Raw genomic sequence first — 24,210 nt, 5'->3', positions numbered from 1 at the left:
TGCAAGGCCATTTCAAGTCTGGAAAATGGCATCGGGTTCAGCTTTTCCCTCATTCTGTGGTCCCCATCTGAATCATGCCCTCACATGCTTCTATTTACAAAGTGGAATGCATGGCAGCTTGTTGAGCTTCCAGCATCTTACCTGCATGAGATTTTGCCTCAGGAATACACATCCCATCCCTCTAGTTAATTTATTAACTCTATACAACCACTGAGTGACTATGGATGAAAATTAACTGTACAGAAATTCCTTTACTTCAAAACCACGAGACCTTTTGGTCTCATGTCTGTTACAAATACTTTTATTTCCACCCCAATACATGGAAAAGAAGTGGTGGTGGTGGGCAATCTGGAGTGGAAAAACAGATGGGGTGAAACAGCCCCCCTCCCTGCTGTGCCTTCTTCAATTGCTTTTAATTAGAAAATACCTACCGGGCTATTATTATGCAGACCTGCTGTGTAGTATTTGGTTCAGACCCAAGAAACAGTCTATTCCTATACTACCTGGACAAGTAGGGCTCCCAAGAGCCACCATGGGCCCCCAGACAAAAAATCCATCTGCCCCCTCCCATGACCCAAACCAAATATCATAACAAAACAAATCACTTTGTGGGCTGCTATCACACATCTATAGTAATAAAAGGATCCACCTGTCCATCTGTTTGTCCATTTGTGGCAGGCATAACTCAGCAAAAAATAAAACTAGAAATCTCAAAATTGGCCACCAGTTTCAGAAGGATTGTGGAGATTTCAGAGCCAAAAATGAAAGGAATCAGAATATCCTGGTCCAGGTTATCTCCAGATCCTCCCTCCATGCTATTTGTAACAGAAGCTAAGCTTTTATAGGGGTTAAAGTGTCAGACTAGGACCTGGCAAACCATGGAAGCTTGCTGAGTGATCTTGATCTTGGGCCCATTACACACTGTCAGCCTAACCCACCTCACAGGATTGTTGTGAGGGTAAAACAGAGGAGAGAACAATGTAAGCCACTTTGGGTACCACTTGGGGAGAAAGGTGGGATATAAATAAATAAATGTTCTAACTTCTGTTCCTCATTTGTTACCACTAAGGCAGATTAACATTTCTTATCATGCATAGTGTTGCCAACCTCCAGGTGATGGTTGGAAATCTCCAGGGATCACAACTGATCTCCAGGCGAAACAGATCAGTTCACCTGGAGAGAATGGCCACTTTGGAAGGTGGATTCTATGGCAGTATACCCTGTTGAAGTCCCTCCCCTTCCAAAATCCCACCCTCTCCAGGCTCCACCCTCAAAAACTTCAGGTGTTCCATAACTTGGAGCTGGGAACCCTATGCATGTAAAGGATGTGTGTGTGTGTGGGGGGGGGGAAAGCATCCTTTTACTACTGTGACAGATTATGGGAAAATATTAACTCCATTCTTCTGTTCACAATATTAACAAAAGTTTGCTATTATACTATTAAATACATTCTAAATGGTGAACCAGGATGGTTGAGGAGTTGAGACTGAAAAATGGCTGCAGGGGAGGGAGAAAAATTAGAAGTGCGAATGAAGGGGAGATTATGAAAACAGGGGAACAAAATAAAGGAGAAGAAAAGTGTGGAAAAGAGTTAGAGAAGTATAGGAAAAGACAACTTAAAAATATTATTTTTGCTATGACGCATGAACAGGGCTGCCACTTTGCAAGGTCTGGCTGTGCACGACCTGGGTGAAACTAAAGAAAGAGAGAAACCATAGACAATGACCGTATTAGGAGGCTGCATCGTGGCAATGCCTTCTTGCCTTGTTCCGGTGCTGGCTTGGCTGGTGTGTTTAGCAGGATCCAAGAAGCAAGGATTACTGCCTTGAAGTAAATGGCAGAAGGGCCTAGCCCCAGAGTCAGACCTGTACTGTGTTTTTTGAGGTGATTTGTCTTCCCTCCTCACCTAGTGGCTGCAGTCAGAACTGCATTAGGGGAAAAATAAATGCACTTAGTGAATTGAACATGACACCAGTGGCTCCAGGGGCCCTTCAGCTGACTTGGTTCCCCTGAATTTTGTCCCCTTGCATCCCCCCTCAATGGCCCTGTTGACAGGTCCTAAGCACTAGCGTTACTAAATCAGGGTTGAGAAATTCCTGGAGATTTGGGGATGTAACTTGGGGAGCATGCAGTTTGGGGAGAGGAAGGACCTCAGTTGGATAAAACACCATATAACCCACCCTCTAAAACTTCCATTTTCTTCAGGGGAACTGATCTGTGTAGTCTGGAGATCAGTGGTAATTCCATGAGAACTTCAGCCCCTAACTGTAGGTTGTCAACCCTACTAAGCACCTACAACCTTGAAACTCAAAACAAAAATCCATTTCGGAAAGAAAAAAATAGGGATTTTTTTAACAGGCTTTACACACACACACACACACACAGAGAGAGAGAGAGAGAGAGAGAGCGAGAGTGAGAGAGAGAGAGAGAGAGAGAGAGAGAGAGAGAGAGATCTCCAAGAAATGTCACTTTTAAGATAAGTGGCAGGACATTTAATGGCACCTTCTTAAACACAGAGTTACAACCTCTGAAGTCCCTTGAAGTCAAGTACTTTACTATTTTTACTTATTAAAATGTTTTAACCACCTTGATCAAAACAACCGGAAGGCAGTAAATCAAATACGAACTATAGTTTCAGTTTTGTCAGGACTAGACTGTTTATACCCTGCGGTTTTCTGAACATGATGTAAGTCGCCCTGAGCCTGCCTTAGCAGGGAGGGCTTAATAAAAATCGAATAAATAAATAAATAAGTGATGAGAAACAAAACTTTTTGCAAAGAAATGCCATATGTACCATTCTTATCATGTTGTTTTGACATGTGTAGTTTAATTTGGATAGTAATTCTGAGTGAACTTCAAGGCAATGTTCTGCAAATTCAGATTGAAAGAAAAACAGCCCTTTCCTGTATCAGTCTCCTGCTATGAAGGAAATTGGACTGACCCACCTAAATTCTAGAGAGCAGAACAAGAATACAGCCTGTGCAATTCAGCACTGTAGCAATCTCTAGTGGCCTGCTCACAAAATTACACTTTCCCTGACTCAAAACAATGAAGGAAAGTCTACTCAGAAGTGTTGGAAGGCCACAAGATTGCAGTCAATATCAGAGGTGAAATGTCACTTTCCTGAGATAATCTGAGCCAAACTCTCTGGAAAGGGCATGAATCAATACAGTTGAACCCCACTCAAGGATATTAACGAGTTTGTTCTACACATGACTGTCACTTTTTGCTATAGTCTAGATGCATGAAATTCACCCAAACCAAACACACACGTGCACAGAATAAAACATCAGAGAAGCCTGATTTTGAAAATGACCCCAATATGGAAGTAGCTGAAACAAATAAGCTGTAGAACTGAGTTTAGCACCAGAGAAAAGCACTGCTGTGCAGGGAAGGATGGGCTAGAAATCGAATAAAATAAATAACTTTTCAAAATGTAACAAGAATAATACCTTGGAAACAAATTCCAGTTACCCAATGTTTTCTGCAGTATTTAATCCCTCTATGATATATGCCAACAGTTTCAGTAAAAGAAGGCAGACCAGAAAACACTCCGCATGTGAGTCTGATTAAACTAGAACCAGCAGTGCCATCTGGTGGCTTCTTTAAGGCCAAATATTGTCCTTCTATTTTCTGACCTCAGAAACATAAACTGATCAATTCAATAAAACTAAAGCAACAGTCTTTGTACAATAATAAATCTCAAAGCAATCAATGTTGCAATACTAACAGGCAGTTCAAATTTATTTTAAGGGCACCAAATCATCTGGGTTTGAATGGTAATTTTTATTAAATTGATTGTATCTACCTCACTGAAGAATGGATCTGTACTATCCACTGCCACCTCATAGCAATAAATAACAATTCCCTGTTAGGGATGGGCACAAACCAATTTTTGAGGTTTGGTTCGTGGCTGAACCATGAAACAAACCACAAACCTATACAAACCGGAAGGTTGGTTCACAACTGAACCAGTTTGTATGGGTTCATGAACCCTGCTTTTTGATGCCCACTGCTTTCCATGGGGAGCAGAAAGCAGGTGTTTAAATTACTCTGAGCCATGTAAACCACTACTTTCTGCTCTCCTTGGAAAGCTGCGGAGAGCAGAAAGCAGTGTTTTAAATAGCTTGAAGTTGAACCCAAGAAAGCCCCTTTAATCAGCTGAGCCACCTGGAACTGTGCAGTTTGCTCCATGATGCTCATCTGTTTAAAGGGGCTTTCTTGGGCAGTGATCCCCAGGTGCTGGCTGCAAAAGAAAGTCCGTTTAAACCGATCAGCATCATGAAGAAGTTTAAACTTTAAAGGGACTGCACAAGAAAGCCTGAAACAGCTGAGTGGTGGGGAACCCCAGCCTTTCAGCTGTTTTTGCAGCTTTCTGCTGGAGCAGAAAGCAGGGGTTTAAGGGGACTCTGGGTCCCTTTGAATCCCTGCTTTCTGCTCTGGCCAGGAAGCAGCACAAGGCCCATGAAGTCCTTAAACGTTCATGGCAGTATGTGATGGTAGACCCCTCACAGACTTTGGTTCCTGAACCAAGAATAGGGTTCAATTTATGCTCATCCTACTCCCTGTAGATTGGATGGATGGAGTGCGAAAAACAGCTTAATAACATTTAAAAACCCATCAGGCTAGCAGAAGAGAGAAAACATATAAAAATGCTTTCAACAAGCTCTGATTTTCTGCAAATCTATAATGTTTTCCAATCCTACCTAAAAAATTACACCTCAACCTATTTAGCAGTCTATGGCAATTATCATATGTTGTATTCCTTAACCAAGTAGGGATAACACTACACCCACAACTTGATTGAAAGTTTTTCAGCACAGGGAATTCTACATGCATTCTCCACATTTTGAGCACCACAACATTTCAGCTAGCAGCAGCTGAGTTCCACCTGGGCTAAGTTTGCCTTCCTCTTGTTGCAGGCACTTAAAGCCCTGACAAGGCCAGAAGCACTAGTTCAAGGGCTCTTGGCACATGTTAGGCAGCCTTGTAAATAAGGAGAAGCTGCAATGTGCTTCAAGTTTCTGTTTTGTTTTGTTAATTGTATTATTTGTTCAAAGCAGGGCTACTGAGAGCCACCATGGGTCCCCACACAAAAATTCCATCTCACCCCCTCATCTAAAATAAATACATGTTGATGATGATTGATGATGATGATGATGAATTGTCACAGACAAATATTTGACAGGTAGATCTGCAATTTGAGATCTCACCAACTTCTTGGAAACTGCAAGTGTATCTTCACAAGATTCTTGCTGTTCCAAGCAACACTGTCTTTTGAAGCTGAGCTGGTATTATTTGTTCGATGCCCAGAATGCCCAGGGTTTCTTCTAGGCACTGCTCCAAGGACTCCAGTGACAACTGGCATGATGGTAACCTTCTTCTCCCAGAGGCCCTCTAAATCTACTTGTAGGTCTTGGTGTTTCATGATCTTCTCCTGTTCTTTCTTTTCTATTCTGCTGCCTCCTGGGATTGATGATCCAAAACCTATTTCTCATTTTTTTCCCCTACAATATCAGGGGTGTCTTGCTCCAGGTGTTTATCTGTTTGTACTTGGAAGTTCCAAAGAATCTTTGTTTCATCATTCTCCACGATGCTGTGTGGTTTGTGCTCCCATAACAGTGGCACAGGATTTCTTTTTGATTTCCACAAAAGACTAACATGGCTACCCTTCTAGAACTTGTCCTTTCTAATTACTCAGTTTCTGCAAAGATCTCACTAAGATTTAAGCCTAAGAGTATGTTTTCAGCACAGGCTGAGTTTTGGAAGACAAATACTTCTGGGCATGCATAGAATGCCTTTCCCTCAGTGTTAAGAAAGCCGCAGTTTCCTCTCTTTCTTTCCATGCATGCAAAATGTAAATATTTCTCTCTCACTACTCTGATAGATTCTTGGGAAAGATTCTTGGTTGCTCTGCTCTGTCTTACCTATGCCCTTAGTGGCTGAATTGCTACATTACAAAAGTGTAATGATGATTCTAGCTTCACTGGGCCCACAAGCTGACTTGGGCCCCAGGAATGTTGTGCCCCCCAGTGCCCCCTTGGCAGCCCTTAAAGTGTCTGATTTTTCTCTGAGCTACTTTGAGATCCTCTGGGCACACAAATGCCATAATAAATATAAATATTGGTGGCTGGTATGTGTATATGTCTTGCTTCCAGTCCAATCCATGTGCTAGATGATGTTTTCAAATGGCAGCATGTGCAGAGAATACATTCATCTGTGGATAATAACAACTAACTGACTCCTATCTCATACTGGGGCTGCGTTCAGACTTGCAATTTGCAGCACTAGGGAGTCACGTCAAAGAAGACTCAGAACAGACCCGGAACAGGTTGGTTGCGGTATTCCCATTCACACTGCAGCAAATGAAGCGGGAGGATACTGTGGAGGAAGCGCAAGGGAGCATTCGCACTGTTGGCCCACCCCTGATGGGCTGTTAGTGGCTGTTAGCGGCTGTTTCTGTGCTCCTCTGCATGCGCCTATGCGCATGGGGCACCTGCTGCGGAAACAGCCAGCGCCTATTATCAATGACTGTGGGTTGTTCCTGCCTTACAGTGCTTGCGTTCACACGTCAGGGAACCGGAATCAACCCATTCTCCACACGGTTTGCTACCACTTCCACCAGGTCCTTTTAAAACTCGGGAGGGAAGTAGTACAAGTGGCTTGAGTACGGCTGGGGGACGCCCGACAGCTGTGCCTGTGTAAACCCGCCTCTTTAATCTGCTAGTGAAATGCTCCTGAAACGTTTGGCTGTGAGGCCAAACTGCCAGTCTGAACCAGTGTTCCCTCTAAGCTGAGTTAGGGTGAGCTAGCTCACAGTTTTTTAACCTCCAGCTCACACATTTTTGTTCTAGCTCAGGAAGGATGGCTCCAGAGCAAACTCATTTATGCAGCAGCCAAATCACTCACAACTTTAATGCCAGTAGCTCACAAAGTAGAATTTTTGCTCACAAGACTCCACAGCTTAGAGGGAACATTGGTCTGAACGCAGCCTGGAATTGTCCTATGACTTGCTGGATCCAACCAAAAAGTTAATCTTCACTATCATTCTGGCATCAAGAGTAGCTAGCCAAATACACTCAGAAACAAAGAATGGCAGACATAGCTATCCCAATATTTGGTATCAAAAATATAGCACAAGAACATGAAGGTTCCATTTAGCTCTCATAGCTAATAAATATTGTTTGCATTAGTCACTGGTTGTCTTTGGCTGTCTGACTGCATTGTTTTTATATTTTGTATGAAGTCTTCAGTCTCTGTGAGAAAGGCAGGCTATAAATGTAGTAAATTAAATAAATGTTATGTTTTGAATCAAAGGGATCCACAAGCCAGTTTACAAACTACTGTAAACTACAGCAACACTACAGAAAACATGCAAGCAAGAAAGACTCCTCCCCAGCTGTCAAGACAGAGACCATCTTACAAGAATCTTCTAGTATGTTCCAGCTGAAACAACACAGTTCCCTGTGTCCTTTGCCTGAATCGGAGTGGCTCAGGGTTAGAGGTCCCTTTTCCAGCCTTTGGTGGGGCACCGCTGGTGCCAGCACCGAAGGTCAGGTGTCTGGGAGTGCTCCTGGATGCTGCCTTGACAATGGAGGCCCAGGTAGCAGCCGCTGCCAAGGCAGCCTTTTACCGTCTTCGGCTGATTAGGCAGTTGGTCCCCTTCCTCGAACGCAATGATCTGGCTTCAGTGATCCATGCTATAGTCACCTCGAGGCTAGACTACTGTAATGCTCTCTACATGGGGCTGCCCTTGCGGCTAATCCGGAAGCTGCAGCTGGTGCGAAACGCGGCAGCCAGGCTGTTGATGGCCCTCCCCAGGTGGGAGCACATCCAGCCTGTGCTGAAGTCATTGCACTGGCTGCCAATTGCATTCCGGATTCGCTTCAAGGTGCTGGTTATGACCTTTAAAGCCCTAAATGGTCAGGGGCCTGCCTACCTGAGGGACCGCCTTTCTTCGTACATTCCCCCAAGAGCACTGCGGTCTGGAACACAACACCGCCTGGGCCCCCTGGGCCTAGGGACGCCAGGTTGACAGTAACTAGGACCAGGGTGTTCTCCCTGGTGGTGCCAATGCCGTGGAATGAGCTTTCCAATGAGATTAGAGCTCTACGGGACCAGTTCTGTAGAGCTGTAAAAACGGAGCTGTGTCGCCAAGTGTTCCAATAAAAATTGACTGCTCCGGTGGGGCCACACTAGCACTTTATTATAGGATGCCGCTGTATTTATTTACTTAGTCTTTTTGTATTTATTGAAACTGTATGAATTGCATTTTATATTTTGTATTTGCTGGTTTTAAACTGTATGTTGGTTTTAAATTGCTTGTAAGCCGCCCTGAGCCGCTTCGGCGGGAGGGCGGGGTAGAAATTTAATAAATAAATGAATATTTAGCTCCACTGTTCTACACAGTTCTGTGATTTTCTGCAAGTGCTAGTCATCTCTCACACTAGCAGATATTCTGCAAGGTCATCCATCCAGGCCTGTCAATTAGGCTCATTTAGTTCAGCTGTGACTCTGGTATGGCGGGGGGGGAGTCATTCTCACCTGGATGCCATGGATACTGTCGAGTGATTGGTTGAGCAGGTCAGAAGGTTGTGGCCTGCAGTTAGTTTTCTATAAACTATAAAAGTGGTTAGTGAGAAGTGCTATCACCTTGCTTCCGTGCTGCCCAGAAGATATTCGTATTATGCTCAAGAACTCTTTACTTCCAGAACCAACTGCATTGTGGTAGGATTCCAGTAAAATGTAGCTAGTTAGTTTTCTTGTGTTTCTGTGCATTTTTATCACCACTGAACTATATGCCTTTTTATTAAACCTTTTTCTTGAATTTCTTCAATAAAGTTTTATATTGCTTTATTGTATGTGAGTTACTCTGGGAGTTTCTGAGACCAAACCCAGTTGCAGCTTGCTTACGTTGCTGCATTAAGGCAGGATCAGACTTGACACTAGCTGTTTCCCGCAGCAACTGATATTCAGTGGCATTCCACTTCTGAAGGTGGAAGCTCCATTCAGCCAGCAAAGTACACACCCACTGATAATCCTGTCCTCCGTTGATTTGATTAATCCTTGCAAAGGAGCAGCTAATAACCAACCATCAGGAGGCTGGCAAATCAGCCATATAAATCATGCTTCTCCAAAATAAAACTGGATTCAAATTTGCCGTCCGAACAGCCTTTAGGTTCCAGGGGAAACAAGCCTTCCTGCAGAGCAAGTTCTATAGTTTAGGTGCTGCAGGAGAGAAGGCCCTGCTCTGCCTAACTGCCCTAACTATCCAGGCTCATAGTCATCCTTTCTTAAAAGCTCTTTAATGTGGACTTAAAATTCTGAATTACTAGTTTATGTTTTCAGTGTCCATTTTAAAAATGTCTGCTTTTCTTAGGGTCACTTCTGGAAGCTTGGTTAGCCCTACCATCAGAGGTAAAGTCTTATCCTGTAAGAGCATGGGTTGCCTGGCATGAGTAGCAAGTGGTGAGAGTTCCAACAATCCACCCTGGAACCAAAACCGGAGGAGATAAAAGGCATCTGAGCCATATGCATTGAATGTAGCTGGCTACAAAGGGAAGAGCTCAAAGCAACTCAGTAATGGAGCATGGAACAGAGAAGCGCAGCACTCCAAGTTCCACCTAACCAGGAGAAAACCTCCGGCTGCTAGTCTTTCGGAAGCTATGAATTGGTTTGATGAAAATATTATTGCCTATGTCCCACCCTTCCCCTGGATGACTCATCAGTAGCTAAGGAATAGTGCTGAATCATCAGGATTTCCCTATGCACCGCCTGCATAGAAAAAGTCAGAGTACTTATCTGGTCCCTCCTTGGCAGAGGGTTTTCAACTCTGAGGTAGAGCCTAGAGTTCTCCAGGAATTGCAACTGATCTCCAGATCGTACAGAGATCAGTTCCTCTGGAGGAAATGGCAGCTGTGGAGGGTGGACTCTATGGCATCGTATCTCCACTGAGTTCCTTCCCCTGGCACTGCCCCCAATACCTCTAGGAACATCCTAAGCCAGAGTTAACAACCTTACTCTTGGCACTGGTATAATCCCCATATGTGGGAAAAGAGAAGGAAAAAAGTCACAGCATGTAATTGCTTGGTTCAGCATGCCCAAGAGCACACCGACCCATTTCAAGGAAGATTCAGGGTAATACCAGAGTCAGAAAAAGCAACAACACATGGGGTCCCCAAATCCATTTACAGATCACTAACTGGCCATCACTGCAATAAACAATCTTATAACTATCATCGTCATAATTTCTTATTATTTATTATTATTACTATCCATAATGGACGGTATAAAAGGACATGTTTGTTTTATCATACCAGACTAACAAGGACAGAGCCATTGTGCATACGGGGTATGTGCATGTTTCCCGTCAAGAAGGGCAAATGGGAGAACATTAAAATGGGCAGCACATATACTAAAACTGGTACAATGCAGAGAAGATTATCATCTTATAACTATTGTTAAGATGAAATACATGATAAATATGAAGTCTCCTCCATACCCTAATTGATGGCCTCAGGAGCCCATATTTCCAAGGAGTCATAACATCAGGCAGAGAAATCTGACAGGGCTTAACCAGATGTGACATTTTCCATGGGTACACTTACAGGTACACCTAAATGTCATATTTTGTGTACCATGTGGAAAATGTCACAACTCGTTAGGCCCAGAGGCATGCAGCTTAGGAAGCTTTTGTTCTGTTATTTCTGCCTTAGTGACAAGAGAAGGTGGGAGGCACAGAATAAGAAAGGTAGAAAGTAATAAACAGAAATAAACAGAGTTAATTGTATCCATAGTATAAACATAAAAGTAGTTAATACTTTAATCATGCAATTCCATGATGCTGCTAATTTTGCCTAGAGAGCTATAAGAAACTGATCAATTCCTGGCACTGGTATTTTATTTATTTATTTATTTTATTGGATTGATGAATCGCCCATCCTGTGAGCAGACTCTGGGTGATTTACAACCTTAAAACATTTAAATACAGTTGACATATAATTAAAATTATCCCAGTAGAACAAAAATTATAATTTAAAATCATTCCAAATGGCATAATAGTACTCATTTGCCAGTCACATCGCTGTCCTACATGATAGAGCAGGGTATGGGGGGCCATAGAAGAAAAAGAGAGGGTGCCAGTCCTACTCTCCCATTCCTGTCCTCAGCTAAAAGCCTGGTGGAACATCTCTGCCTTACAGGCCCTGCGGAATTGCATCCAATCCCAAAGGAGCCTGATGCTGTTTGGCAGAGAGTTCCACCAGGTTGGGGCCAGGACCAAAAAGGCCCTGCCCCTAGTTGAGGACAGCCGGACCTCCTTAGGGCTGGGGATCACCAGCAAGATGTTATCAGCTGATCTCAGCCTGCTTTTGGGGACATATTGGAGGAGATAGGCCCTGCAATACTGGCAGAGATGCATGGTTGTACAGTGGCCAGAAATGTGAACCACTGTGAGTACAGAGGGGGGTACGGAGGGGGGCGGTTAGAACATATTCTAAACTCTTCCACCCAGGGTCCCATTCTTGATGATGCCGTAACATGATGCTTTCTAAAAAGATGGTGTAAGTTAAAGTACTGTCATTGAACTCAATGAAGAGAAAAACATGACCCCTCACTAGAGTTCCAGGTGGTGGCTGGAGATCTCCTGGGATTACAACTAATCTCCAGATGACAGAGATCAGTTCACCTGGAGAAAACAGCTGCTCTCCTATCCAAACCCCACTCTCCTCAAGCCCCACCCCCCAAATCTCCAGGTATTTCCCAACCCAAAGCTGGCAACCCTACCCCTCACACCTTTTGATCTTCCTGTACTTCTCTGATGAGACAAAGGATGCTACTTATTCTGTACAGTAAACAAAAAGCAGCATATAATTCCCTGGCAGGCCACCCATATCTCAGATGACAGGACGTGCAGCATGAGACTATTTTACTCTAGCCTAATGTCAAACAGATGTTGAGCATATAAGTGGGAACTCTGGTGATTAGAACTCTGGAGAGCTCTGTGTGCGCACACAAAAGAACACATTGCACAAACAACCAAGGCTAACAAATACAAGACAATCGTATTGCTAACACTGTTTTCTCAAAATGCTTACAGAACACAAATAATGAACAGGAACCAGTAGTTCAGCCTTCGGACTAGATGCTGTCCGTTGCGGCTACTGCTCATTTCTCATGACTACCCTCTTCATTCCCTTGGCTCTTAGCAAGATGCCATTAAACAGGTGCAGAAGGATGTTCCCTCCTCCCTCCTAGATTCTCCTTCCAACTAACTAACTTCCTCTTACTGGAGTCCATTTGAAAGTCTCCTTTGAAAAATAAGCTGCATTCAGGCATGGCAATAATTTTTGGTGTATAAATCATGATTTGATAAACCCCCATTTTTTTCTGAATGCAGATGGTTCAACACAGGTTGCGGTCACACGCACCAATTGGAGCGGAGGGGAAGTGAGGCTATTCCCTCCGGAGGAATTTGACCTGCAGTTGCGAGATCACACATCCCCTGTGTGCTGCAGGTGCAGCCCGTCACTGTGTGATCAGACGCACCGCGGGTGGGTCTCTCTTTTTTGCTGTTTGTTAACCATGCACATAAGCAAGGAATCGCACCTCTGCACTGAGGGTTCCCCATGGCGCATGCGATTATGTGCATACTGCGAGGGGGGGGGGAACCGGCACCGAGTTGGGATGCCCTGATCAGACCATCCCAGTGGCATGAGTGCCTTCTTGCATGATCAGACAGGGGAAAGTCTGTCCGTGGCCCGTTGGAACCGGTTTAGAACTGGACTCAACTCTGCTTCCATGGCGGAGCAGCACGGGTTGCTGATGACTGTGGGATGCTTCCCAGATGTTGCTGTCTGATTGTTCCCTTTAGATCCATCAGGCCTTCGCACCTATGTCAGATCTAAAGGCGCGTGTGATCACAGCCTAACTGTAGTTACTTGGTTTGTACAAAATGGGCTTTCAAACTAGGATTTGTAAGATTTTTTTTACCACGGTTGATTTATGAGATCACAAATCACAATCTGTTGAATAACACTGCTCTTCACAGATGTCTGGATGAAGAAATGGATGTATAAAGAGGATGTTCTCTTTGATGGAAGATGGGAAAGAGGCAAACCAGAATTAATGCACCAACTGGAATTTCTTACTTAGAATAACAGACTAACCAGAAACACGGTAAAACTAATCAGGGATTATCACGATGTTTGAATGTATAGATAGACCCTAAACACTGTCAGAACCTTACAAAACTTAATTTAAATTCCTTTGATATTCTGGTCCTGCATAAAGATGTACCTTACTCGAAAGACAAACTGGCAATATTTTAAGATGGAAAATATTTTTTCACTATTGCTTTGACTTTTGCAACCTTGGTAGAACTTGCAATCTAAGAACCCAGCCTTAGAGTAATTCTAAAAACTTTATATCATCAGCAGGGTTCCCTGTTTCTTGCTGTTACAAACACACTGAGTGTAAAGGAGAGATGCCAATCTCTAAACATATAGCAGTTACACACCAGAGCAAATTAAAGGGCAATCTCCCCCCCTTTTTTTCTTTAAAAAAACCTTGAGAAGTCAGTCTGAGTTCTGTGCAACCTGAAAACACATGCTACATTTTGAACAGTAAAAAGTACTTGGTGGGACCTGACCTGGATAGCCCAGGCAAAGCCAATCTCATCAGATCTCGGAAGCTAAGCATGGTTGACTCTGGCAAGTATGGGAGACCACCTTGGATGGGAGACCACCTTGGAATACCAAAGGCGGGAGGCAGGGGCAGGGGCAAGTCTTATTGAGCCACCTTTCTGAATATCCTCCAGACCCCCCCCCCAATGACTTCCAGGTGCTTTGTTTTGGATAACTTACTGTGGGGTATGGATGAGAGCAGAATACAGTGTACTTTCGGATGACACCATTCAATTTGATGGGTGGTAGCCAGGATACAAACACAGTGGAGGCCGAAGCTGCAGCTGCTTTGACTCCAGCAGGAGGACCTGGAACTGCAAAAAATCTTCCACTCATCCTCACAACAAGAACCCTTGAGGAAGGTTAGGCTGAGACAGAGTGACTGGTCCAAGGTCACTCAGCAAGTTTCCAGGGCAGAATGGGGATCTGAACCTGTATGTAAAATGCCATCAAGCCGCAGCCAACTTCTGGTGACTGTTACTATATGGACGTATGTTTGCATTTACTGTCTGTATTGTGCTCATGCCATGTTGATCAAATGTCTGTGTATCTGTGCTCTTGGGGATCCAGGGTTCACTGAATGTGTGTTTGCTGTTATGCGCTTGAATAAGCTGGCCTTACACCTCTAGCCGTCCATAATGGGCTTGCTGAGATGCCAGCTCTGCACAGATGCATCCCTGGAATTTTCCACTGTGCCCCTTGGACCAAGGAGGCCTCATCCCACCAGGCACCAGGAGGACATTTGGAGAAGCAACAGGCTCTTTTGGAATTGCAAGGACAGCATTCCTGAGCACCTATAAATCAGCCTCATCCTCTGCAAGTCCGAAGGTTGCCAAGGGAACGGCTCTTCGCACCGACCATATGGCCCCCTTTGAAGTTAGGGTAGAATATCTGCATATCGCCCCCCCCTCATTAGGACGTCACCCCCTTTTGGACCTATAGCCTCAGCATAGCTTTAGCATAGAGGACGAACCTAGGATTTATGGTTCTTAGGACCAGCCCAGAAACACAGCTTTTAAAAAGGAGAAACTCAGCCATTGTTCTCCCTCTTGCTCTCTCTTGCTCCTGCCTGCTTGCTTGCTCCTGCTCTCGTTCCCGGGAGTCATGACTCCAGGAACGCGCACGTGGTCTGGCCTATCCAACCCGTGTGTTTACAGAGCCACCCGCCTCTCCTTAAGCTGCCCCTTCTCTGCCACGAGGAGATTTCTTCTCAGCTTGGACCTCAGATAAGTATCGCGATATCCTGTTGTGTTATTCCCCTTGTCTGTAGCTTTTGTTATTTTCATTGCTGTTATTATTTTCCATGAACTATTGTAACTAAGGATCTTGGGAGAATCTGTGTGTGAAATCTGTATTCGTATGCTTGAGAACTGTTTAGTAAAGACAACTTGATTTATAAAACCTAGCTGTTGTCTGATTCTCTGGGAACTAGCGAGCCTTCAATGGGCCAATCTGACCTCTGTATACACGGGTTTTGAACGCACCCCCCCCCCGCCTCTGTACTCAGAGTCAATCCGGGCTCCCAGAACCGGTTCCGGTCCAGTTCGGGTAACAGATTTGGTGCCCCGTGTGAGGCTCGAACTCACGACCTTCAGATTCGGGTAACATGACCCTGTAGAGTTTTCAAGGCAAGTGACTAAGCAGAGATGGTTTACCATTGCCTTCTCTGCAGTCTTACTTGGAGGTCTCCTACTTATATTCCAAGATCTGTACCATTCCACATGCTGCTGGCTGTCATATAAGTATGTAATAAATATAGTTACAAGAGGAGAAAGAAACTAACATAGAAAGAAACTAACATATACAATTCCTTGTACTGAGTGGGGATGATTTTTGCAGAAACTACCAATATGGAATATATGGCTGCATCAAGAATTTGAAATTAAATTTCCACTGAATCTAGAGACAATGCTATTGGTAATGATTCCAGATAATGTGGAAAAAACATCACAAGAGTTATTCAGATATATGTTAACTGCAGCAAGAGCACAGTTTGCATCTACTTGGAAAGCAGAAGATTGCCCAATGAAAGAAGCCTGGTGTGACAAATTAGCTGAATATGCTGTAATGGCAAAATTAATGAATCAGGTAAATAAAAGACCAATGAAAGAATTCCAGCAGAAATGGAAAGCGCATTACTCATATTATGGTATGGCATAGTGTCTCAGTACAGGTGATACCTTGAGATTATTTCAATGGTGAAAAATAATGTTTTCCTCAGTGACACTCTGTCTAGAATTCATTCTTTTGAAAATCATCCACCAAACACATTGCTTGAACCAAAAAGTGTACATGACTATGCATAAGAATGCCATTATATACTAAATGTCAGTTCTCGAAAAACCAACTCTGATTAAAGTTCTGTTCAGACAACATAGCAAACCTCTGTTTTGCCCCTGATGTTCCATGCTCATGTGATGGCTTCTTCCCTCCATCTATTCTTCATGAGAGGAGCTTAACTAAGGACTTCCTGGCTTCAGAAGCCTTCAATAACATTTGCCAAGCTGTCTAAAGGCAGCCCCCTGGCCAATTGGAGTTTGCTTCCCTCAACACAAACTAGGATTTAAAACAGAGATTAAACAATGCTTTACAATCCTGGGAAGTGGGGGCATGCAAGGATGGCAATTAATCATATTTATGCCCATCTTGAAGAAACTGAGCTTTGCTATGGTGTCCGAAGACTGCATAAAGGACCTACATTTTTATTCTTTAATTAATTTTAAGCTCCACTTAGCACCCAAAGCAGGAACAAATTGTTACATATGCTGGGTTGGATCCAGACTAAATTGGCAATTCCCACTGACTCCCTCTTCCTGCTGCAGCCCCCCCCCCGCTTATGCTATTCCCCAGGATGCCCTATCCCCCAGGGGAGTAGCTTTTTGTGGAAATCAGAGGGCTGCAGTGGGAGGGGGGGGAGGCAGGAAAATCCATTCTGCCATTGGAAAATGTAGTCTGGATCCAATCCACTGTACCCATTCGCCTTGTCACAAAGAATTCTGCTTATTTAACAGGGAATATAGAATTTATAACACATGCAGGTAAGAAGTAGGAGCTGTAAGAGACAGCTCATTTTAAATCTTGGTCATCAGAAATGTTCTTTTTTTGTATAGAACCCTGCTTTTTCCAGGTGATTACTTGCCCTGATGGGAGATTTCTGTTATGATCTGCATAATATAGCCCTTCAAGTCCCCCCGGGGGGCAAGGAAACCCCCGCCCCAGAGGCCCGTTCCCCGCCGCCACCAGATCGGGCCCCGGGGGGAACTCCCCCCCGACGTGCACATCACCAGGAAGTGATGCGACCACGCCAGGCATGGCTGGGGGCGGGACCACGGCCATCCGAGGGAAAACTCTATGATTTTCCCTCGTATGGCCGTGGCCCCACCCCAGCGTGCCTGACGTCATCATGTCACTTCTGGGTGATGTGTGCGCACGCGCACCAGACGCCAGCCGGGACCCCCCTGCTCCCGGCGAAGATTGACTTGGCAACCCTAGCATAATATGTTAAGAATCAGTGGAACTGGACATGTGTTTAAAAGCAGTCTGATGGATATGGCCCACGGCCATCAAACCCTCTGGAATTTGTTCACATGGATTTAAGTTTCTGAAATCAAGACAGGCACAAAGAGAATTTTAATTTGCCATTATCTTTTCAGTATCTTCTTGTCTATAACTAGCATCTCTGTAGCCAACATTTCTCTCTACCTTACCTGCAGAGGAATGGGGCAAAGAGATCAGGGCCATGTATAATTGCAGCATGTCTGATGATCTCTAAAGCAACTTGCAATAACAAGGATGTGTGTTTGGGCTGTCAGTCAAAGAAATCACAGTCTGTAGTATCCTTTTCAATTTCACAATTCAATATTCACCACAGCTGAGACAGGAATGCTGCATGGCTTTCAGAACTAAGTTTTATCAGTCTTTAAGACGCCAGGGGACTCCTGTTTTTCATTTCTTGGAAATGATTAAAGAGTTCTGAAAATATTAACATATTTGCATATTGAAAGTCAATATATTTTTGCTAGTATTATTGAAATATTTTAATCAGGACAGGACTGTATGTGCATGTATATGGTAAACTGCAGGGGGAGACTGGCCATTAAGGCTGCCAGAAAAAGTCCTGGTGATCCTATGGCTTGGGAGGGTGGCCATCCCAGCTCCTTGCAAACCAGCAGCCCAAGCTTGTGTGGGGTGACAAAGGAGGCATTCAGCTGGCCAAGGAAGTGCCTGCCTGAGTTCCCCACAGCAAAGGAGGTGTGGGGTTTGATGGGCAGGATCTTTTTCCCTCCCTCCCTCTTTTGGGGAGGTGGGGCTGGGGCCCTTTTCCAGGACTGTTTTTTCCTCCTAGTCCACCCCTGGTAAACTGGCACTGCTGTGGAGAGCTGTGGAGAGCCAGTGTAGTATAGCGCTTAAGAGTGGTGGACTCTAATCTGGAGATCCAGGTTTGATTCCCCACTCCTCCTCCATATGAATCCTGCTGGGTAACCTTGGGCCAGTCACAGTTCTCTCAGAACTCTCACAGCCCCACCTACCTCACAAGGTGCCTGTTGTGGGGAGAGGAAGGGAATATGATTGTAAGCTGCTTTGAGACTCCTTAGGGTAGAGAAAATTGGGGTATAAAAATCTACTCTTCTGTAAAGGGAAGAGCACATTGTGGAGCCATTGTGACAGTTCAAAGCTTTGCCTGACTGTGCTATTTCTCAACTGTTTACTCAGCAACATCAGCATCTGCCACCACCAACTAGAGATCCATTAGCCTTTTTTTTTGGGGGGGGGTCTTTTTACTGGGATGGGGGAAGAATGTTCATTTATGGTATAGTCCCAGAAAGTTCCAAGGCCTCTGTCTTAGTCCCCCCCCCACACACACACATCTTCAAAAGAACATCACAGTGACCCACATCTCAACAGTGCTGTGAGGGTGCAATATAGTAAAGATGACAAATATTACCTTATTTCAAACATTAAAAAACCTTAAAAATTCACTAGGAAAACAGTTCAGGGCTACATCCACAACGTATTTTGCAGGGTGATCCACTTTTACTGGTGCCAGCTCCCAGAGGGCTTGCAGTTTTTTAATCCACAGAATGCAGCTTACTACATTTTAGGAAAGTATATATTCTCTTTGGTGATGGTGTAATAAGCAGAAAAACACCCAAATTTACAATGCAATTCAACACAGCCTTACTGGAATAACTTTTCATATGGTTTCACTGTTAATGGCTCATGAGAGTCAGACTGGAACAGCTTGAACAAAATACTCCTGCTGCACTCTTAGTATATTCAATTATCAACATTAACAAGCTATTAGAAAATTGGCAGTAGCTCTATGGACGGTTCAGTACTGAAGTTAAGTCAATGTTTGAGGAATATATAAACACTTTATTAGGAAGGCATGTTCTGAACAGAAGTGGCAGCATCAACGATATTCTACAAATATTGGAAGCATGGAAGAAGTACAATTGCTAGAAGTACAAGGGCTGGTGACCCCCAGGAGCTTCTTGGGGTGGGTCTGTGCATTGAGAAGTGTCATGCCACTCTGTGACACCACTTCCAGTTGCATAATTGGAAGCAATGTCATGTACATCAGTACACTCTAGCAACCCCACCAAATTCTGGTTAAGTAACCAGAAATGATATCACAGCATCATCATAACAATATTTTTGCCCAATCTTCTCCACCTACTACACTGGGCAGCAGTGGTGAACCAGTGGAGGGGTGTGTGTGGTATAGCAGGAGACCTGGGCTCCCTAGGAAGAAGTGAAAAATATATACGGTTCAATCCAAAGTTCTTTTCCTGAGCAGAAGGTCACTTACACTCACGTGAAAGAGGATGATTTTTTGCCAATTTCCTCTTCTCACTGTAGACTTGCCCCCCTCCCTACATTCACACAGGAGGCTGCAACAGGAAGGGTGAAATAAGAATAATAAATTTTGCTTGTGTGGCCCTCTCCTGGTCCTGGTTGTAGCCTATAGAAATATCTATATGACTAATTAAATATATCAATATAACTAATTCTCAGTGAGACAGATCTGTGAGTACTTAAATCCAGAAAGTGGAGAGATGAACAGACAAGACAGAGCTTTCTATAAACTCAATAAAAGTCTCTGGTTTGCACAATATCTGAAACCTAGGGAAAAAGGGGGTTAAAAATGAATGCCTTCTGTGGCTGTTGCTAGGCAATCACAACAGTATTGCCAGGTGAAGCCTTTGTTTCTATCAGTAAAAGGCGGGGGAAGAGGGAAAAGCTCTTTCCAAGCCTGCTTAGGCTTTTGAAAGAAGATTCATTGAGGCCAGACTCACCAGCAACCACTGGGTGACTTGATACCATGATTTCCATGACTCATACAGGTTCAGCTGTTTGCTACTGTTCAACAGCAGCCACCACTGGAAAGCCAGCATTGTGTAGTGGTTAAGAGTTTCAGACTAGGATATGAGAGGTCCACGTTCAAATCTCCCCTCTGCCATGAAAGAGTGCTGGGTGACCTTGGCCCAGTCATACATTCTCAGCCTAACCTACCTCACAGTGTTCTTGTGAAGACATAATGGAAGGGAATGATGTAAGCTGCTTCAGGTCTACATTGTGGAGAAAGATTGGGTATCTATGTAATAAACAAATAATAGATACTGCTGGGGATGGAGGCAGGTAGGTTGGTTGGTAGGTGGGAAGTAGAGAAGAAAAAGTGAGAGGCTATGGGGGACTTCAGTGAAGGGAAACAGGAAACAGCAGTGGGAAAAGGATTACTGGTGAAACTGAGGTGCCCCTCACAAGTCCTTGCATATTCCCCATCATGTAACTGGGGCTGGCCTGAAGGCTGGCACTGCACAACTCAGCCAGACTGCCAGGGCTAAAGATGGAGAAAAACTGAAGATAGGGTGAGGAGATAAATCTAGGTTGGTTGGTCAGTGGGAAGGAGAGGAGACAGGAGAAGGGGAGAGGCTATGGGAGCTTTCAGAGAACAGCAAGAAGAAATAGGATGGGAATTGAGATGCTCCCTGCAAGTCTTTGCAAATCTCCCACTTGTAATATTTATTATGGAGAAATTGACCCAAAAAGTCTATGTTGCCCCTGATTAGGGACACACAAATATGCCCTTTTGTTGTTGCTGTATATTGTCAATGTGGGACTTGTTCTGCCTATTTTCATTGCTGCCATTCCCAATTCATCCCCTCCCCCCACTGTTTTAATATGTCAGCCTACAGAGCTCCTTTCTAGACGTGATACAATGTTGCCTTGGACTGTAAAGAGAGAGGCAATACCAGCTGTAACACTGGGGGGGGGGATGACTGCTTACCATCTTGTTTCCTCCTTTTGATTAGTTTGCCAAGGATAATTAATATGTCTTTGGTCAAGGATACCTTTTCTGAAACCATGCAAGAGGTAGTTGTGGTAGTTGGGGAGGGGCTATGTCTCAGTGGTAGAGCATCTGCTTGGTATGCAGAAGGCCCCAGACTCAATCCCCAACCTCTCCAGTTAAAAGGTCCAAAAAAGTAGATGACGTGAAAGACCTCTACCCAAGCCTCTGGAGAGCCACTGCCAGTCTGAGTAGACAATACTGACTTGGATGGAAAAGTGGTCTGAATCAGTGTAAGGCAGTTTCATGTGTTCATGTAGTGATGCAACCACTCTTGAAGAAGCCATCATTGGACAGAAAGATAAAGTGAACAATTATAGACCTCCATGTCTCAAAAAATAAAACTAGATACTGCCCAATTCTTGACCTGTATCTATCTTTGCCCTAACCTGGAAGTCCCAGGCTAGCTTGATCTCATCAGATCTTGGAAGCTAAGCAGGGTCATCCCTAGTTAGTGTGTGGATGAGAGACCACCGAAGAAGTCCAGGGTCGTGACTCAGAGGGAGGCAATGGCAAACCAACTCTGAACATCTTCTTGCCTTGAAAATCCAATGCAGTCACCATAAGTCTGCTGCAACTTGAAAACATTTTCCATCACCACCACATCTAACCTTGCTTGTTTAGAAAAGGTGACAGGGCATGTATTAGCCAAGCAACTTCAGGCATATCTGATTGATATGCCTTCCCTAAATCCATTTCAATCTGACTTTTATGGGCCTGGTTTATAGGGCAGCTGCCATTGACGGGATTATACTATTTTGCTAAACCAATTGGAACATGGTTTTGGTCTTTGTTATCTGATTTGACTCGGAGAGTGATCACTGGAGAGGCTGAACTTGTGGAATGCCACGGTTCTCTTCTTTTCTCCATGCTCCTTAATATCTATGGGCCAAACTAGAAAAGACAGGCATCCTTGAGTTAGCCCCAGGAACATGCTGCCATTTGAAAAAGTGGTTTCCCACCTGGAAAGTCCTTTAAGCTGTGCCAGGGGGCCTGATTGTGGTCAGAACCACCATGTCATAGGGGAAAGAGGGGATCCCACCTTTCACCAGGTGTATTATTTGTTCATATGCTCCCTCACAACCATTTTGGAACAGAAAAACAGTGCAGGGGAGGAGGGGGAGACAGGAACCCCTCTTTTCCCACATCACAGTCCCCAGCAGGATTGGGACCTCATGGCATATTTAAAAGAAAAGTGTGTGTGGGGGTGCTCAAAAAGGCCCCAGGCCCTTGTGGTGGACTCAGGGATTCTATATCGTCTTCTTTGGTCCTAGATTGAGTACTGTAACATGCTGTATGTGGGAAAGCCTCGGAAGACAGTCTGGAGGCTTCAGGTGGTGAAGAATTCAGCCGCTTACCTCTTAGTGGATATGGATCATTGTGCCATATTAAAAGCACTTCATTGGTTGCCCAATAGCTTCCAATTCTAGGTGCTGTTTGTTACCTTCATAACCTGACCCATGTGCTGAGAAGGACTCTCTCCTGCTATAAATCTGTGAGCCACCTTAGGTCAGCCCAACAAACTCTAGCCTGGAATGAATTAATGCTAGATTCCAACAGGTGAACATCGGTGCCATTTACTGGACTACACTAGTAAGCAGCCGTGACTCAGTTATAGAGCAATTGCCAGATTCAATCCCCGGCATCTCAAGTTACAAGAATCTGTCAGCACATGATGTGAAAGACCTCTACCTGAGACCCTGGAAAGTCACTGCCCGTCAGAGCAGACAATACCGACTTCGATGGACCAAGGGTCTGATTCGGTATAAGGCAGCTTCCTGTGTTCATGTGTACACTCAATTTCACCAGCCATGGCTGGTCTGTCAAATAAGGAACACAGATTCATTGTTTTAATTAAGATTTTATAATGCATCCTTTCTAATGAATGCAATCATTCAAACCCCATGCCATCAAATGCAAAAATGCAATTTAAGCCTACAGTGTGGTGAGAAAATGAGTGTCTATTTAAATTTTAACGATCAGTGAAATAAATCCTCAGGTGGAAAGACACTTGGTTAATAAGTGACTCTATTTAAAGTATAGAAGGAACTCCAAGCTAAGGAGATAAATGGAGCACATTCTCAAAACAGCCAGACATTTCTGCTGCAAGTTTCACAGTGCCAGGAACATCCTGGACAAGAACAGTATTCCCCCCTGCAGATATCTTGGGGGGGGGACACACAAAAATAATGCAAATCTTAAAAATAGACCTCATTTTGTATTCTGTAAGAGTGGTTTCTTTTTCATAAATTCAAGTGGGGACATGCCTGACCTCTGGTGTCAAAAACCAAGTACTGAGCATGATAACAAACACACATTGCTCCTGGAATCTTTTCCTTGCCAGTTGGGATTACTTCTAGCACATGAAGGTAGGATAGTTCCCCCCACCATAACATACCTCATCTATGTATGCCATATTTCCATAAAACTATCTGCATGTGATAAGATTTAAGCAGATTACAGAGAAAAGTGAATTTACATCCCTTGGACAGGATGTATTGTGCTGTTGATTTTCTAAGCCAAATATTCCACTGATGCCAAAGATCAATAATGAAGTTAAGGCACTTAGGAAGTTCACAGACCATGCAGTGAATGTATAAAAGACTGGAATGGTTCAAATGTTAATGTACATCCAACCCTACACACTTAGGTTTCCAGACCACCCGAACAAATTGGCCCCTATCACCCACAAGCAAAGATCAGAAATGGGCAGCCTCTGGTGTGCCAGAGGATCCAGTAAAGGAAAGAGAAGATTTAATAAGACCAATCCATATGGGGTCAAAAAAGCAGGCTGAGCTAGATGATTAGCAGGGGGGAAAGGTATTGGTTGTCAACATTAAAAAAAACACTTTAGGGATGCCATACATGTTAGCTAATGGGACTTCTTTTGAATTTCCTTTATTATGCTCGCCCTAACTGTGTATCCCCAGTTCTAACAAAGAACGTGTTTGAGTATGTCTTCAACGCTTTGAAATAAATTTTACTTTTCTTGAAAACGTGGATTTATTCTCGATGCTTGGGGATCCAACATTATTGTTAGAACTCCCTTTCTCCTATCGTTCCGAATCTGGCAAGATCATGAGCGGAGCTGAGGGAGACCTACCGAAAACGGAGGGGGATTCAGGATCGGTCCCACACACCTCCGCTCCTTTGGTGACTGCAGCCTCGCTGGAGGGT

General features: G+C 44.1%; 1 protein-coding gene across 1 annotated transcript in view; it reads right to left on the bottom strand.

Moving 5' to 3' along the window:
• DSCAM (Down syndrome cell adhesion molecule) overlaps positions 1-24,210 on the bottom strand; it is a 272,597-nt gene that overhangs the window by 117,854 nt on the left and 130,533 nt on the right. The window contains exon 17 of the mRNA XM_015425577.1: positions 13,863-13,996. Coding sequence (XP_015281063.1) covers positions 13,863-13,996 — 134 coding nt within the window. The remainder of the gene's footprint in view (positions 1-13,862; positions 13,997-24,210) is intronic.

The sequence above is a fragment of the Gekko japonicus genome, unplaced genomic scaffold, assembly GCF_001447785.1.
Source record: "Gekko japonicus isolate JY-2015 unplaced genomic scaffold, Gekko_japonicus_V1.1 scaffold868, whole genome shotgun sequence".
Classification (NCBI taxonomy): domain Eukaryota; kingdom Metazoa; phylum Chordata; class Lepidosauria; order Squamata; family Gekkonidae; genus Gekko; species Gekko japonicus.
The sequence above is the reverse complement of the archived record's forward strand: the minus strand, read 5'-3'. Positions and strand labels throughout refer to the sequence as shown.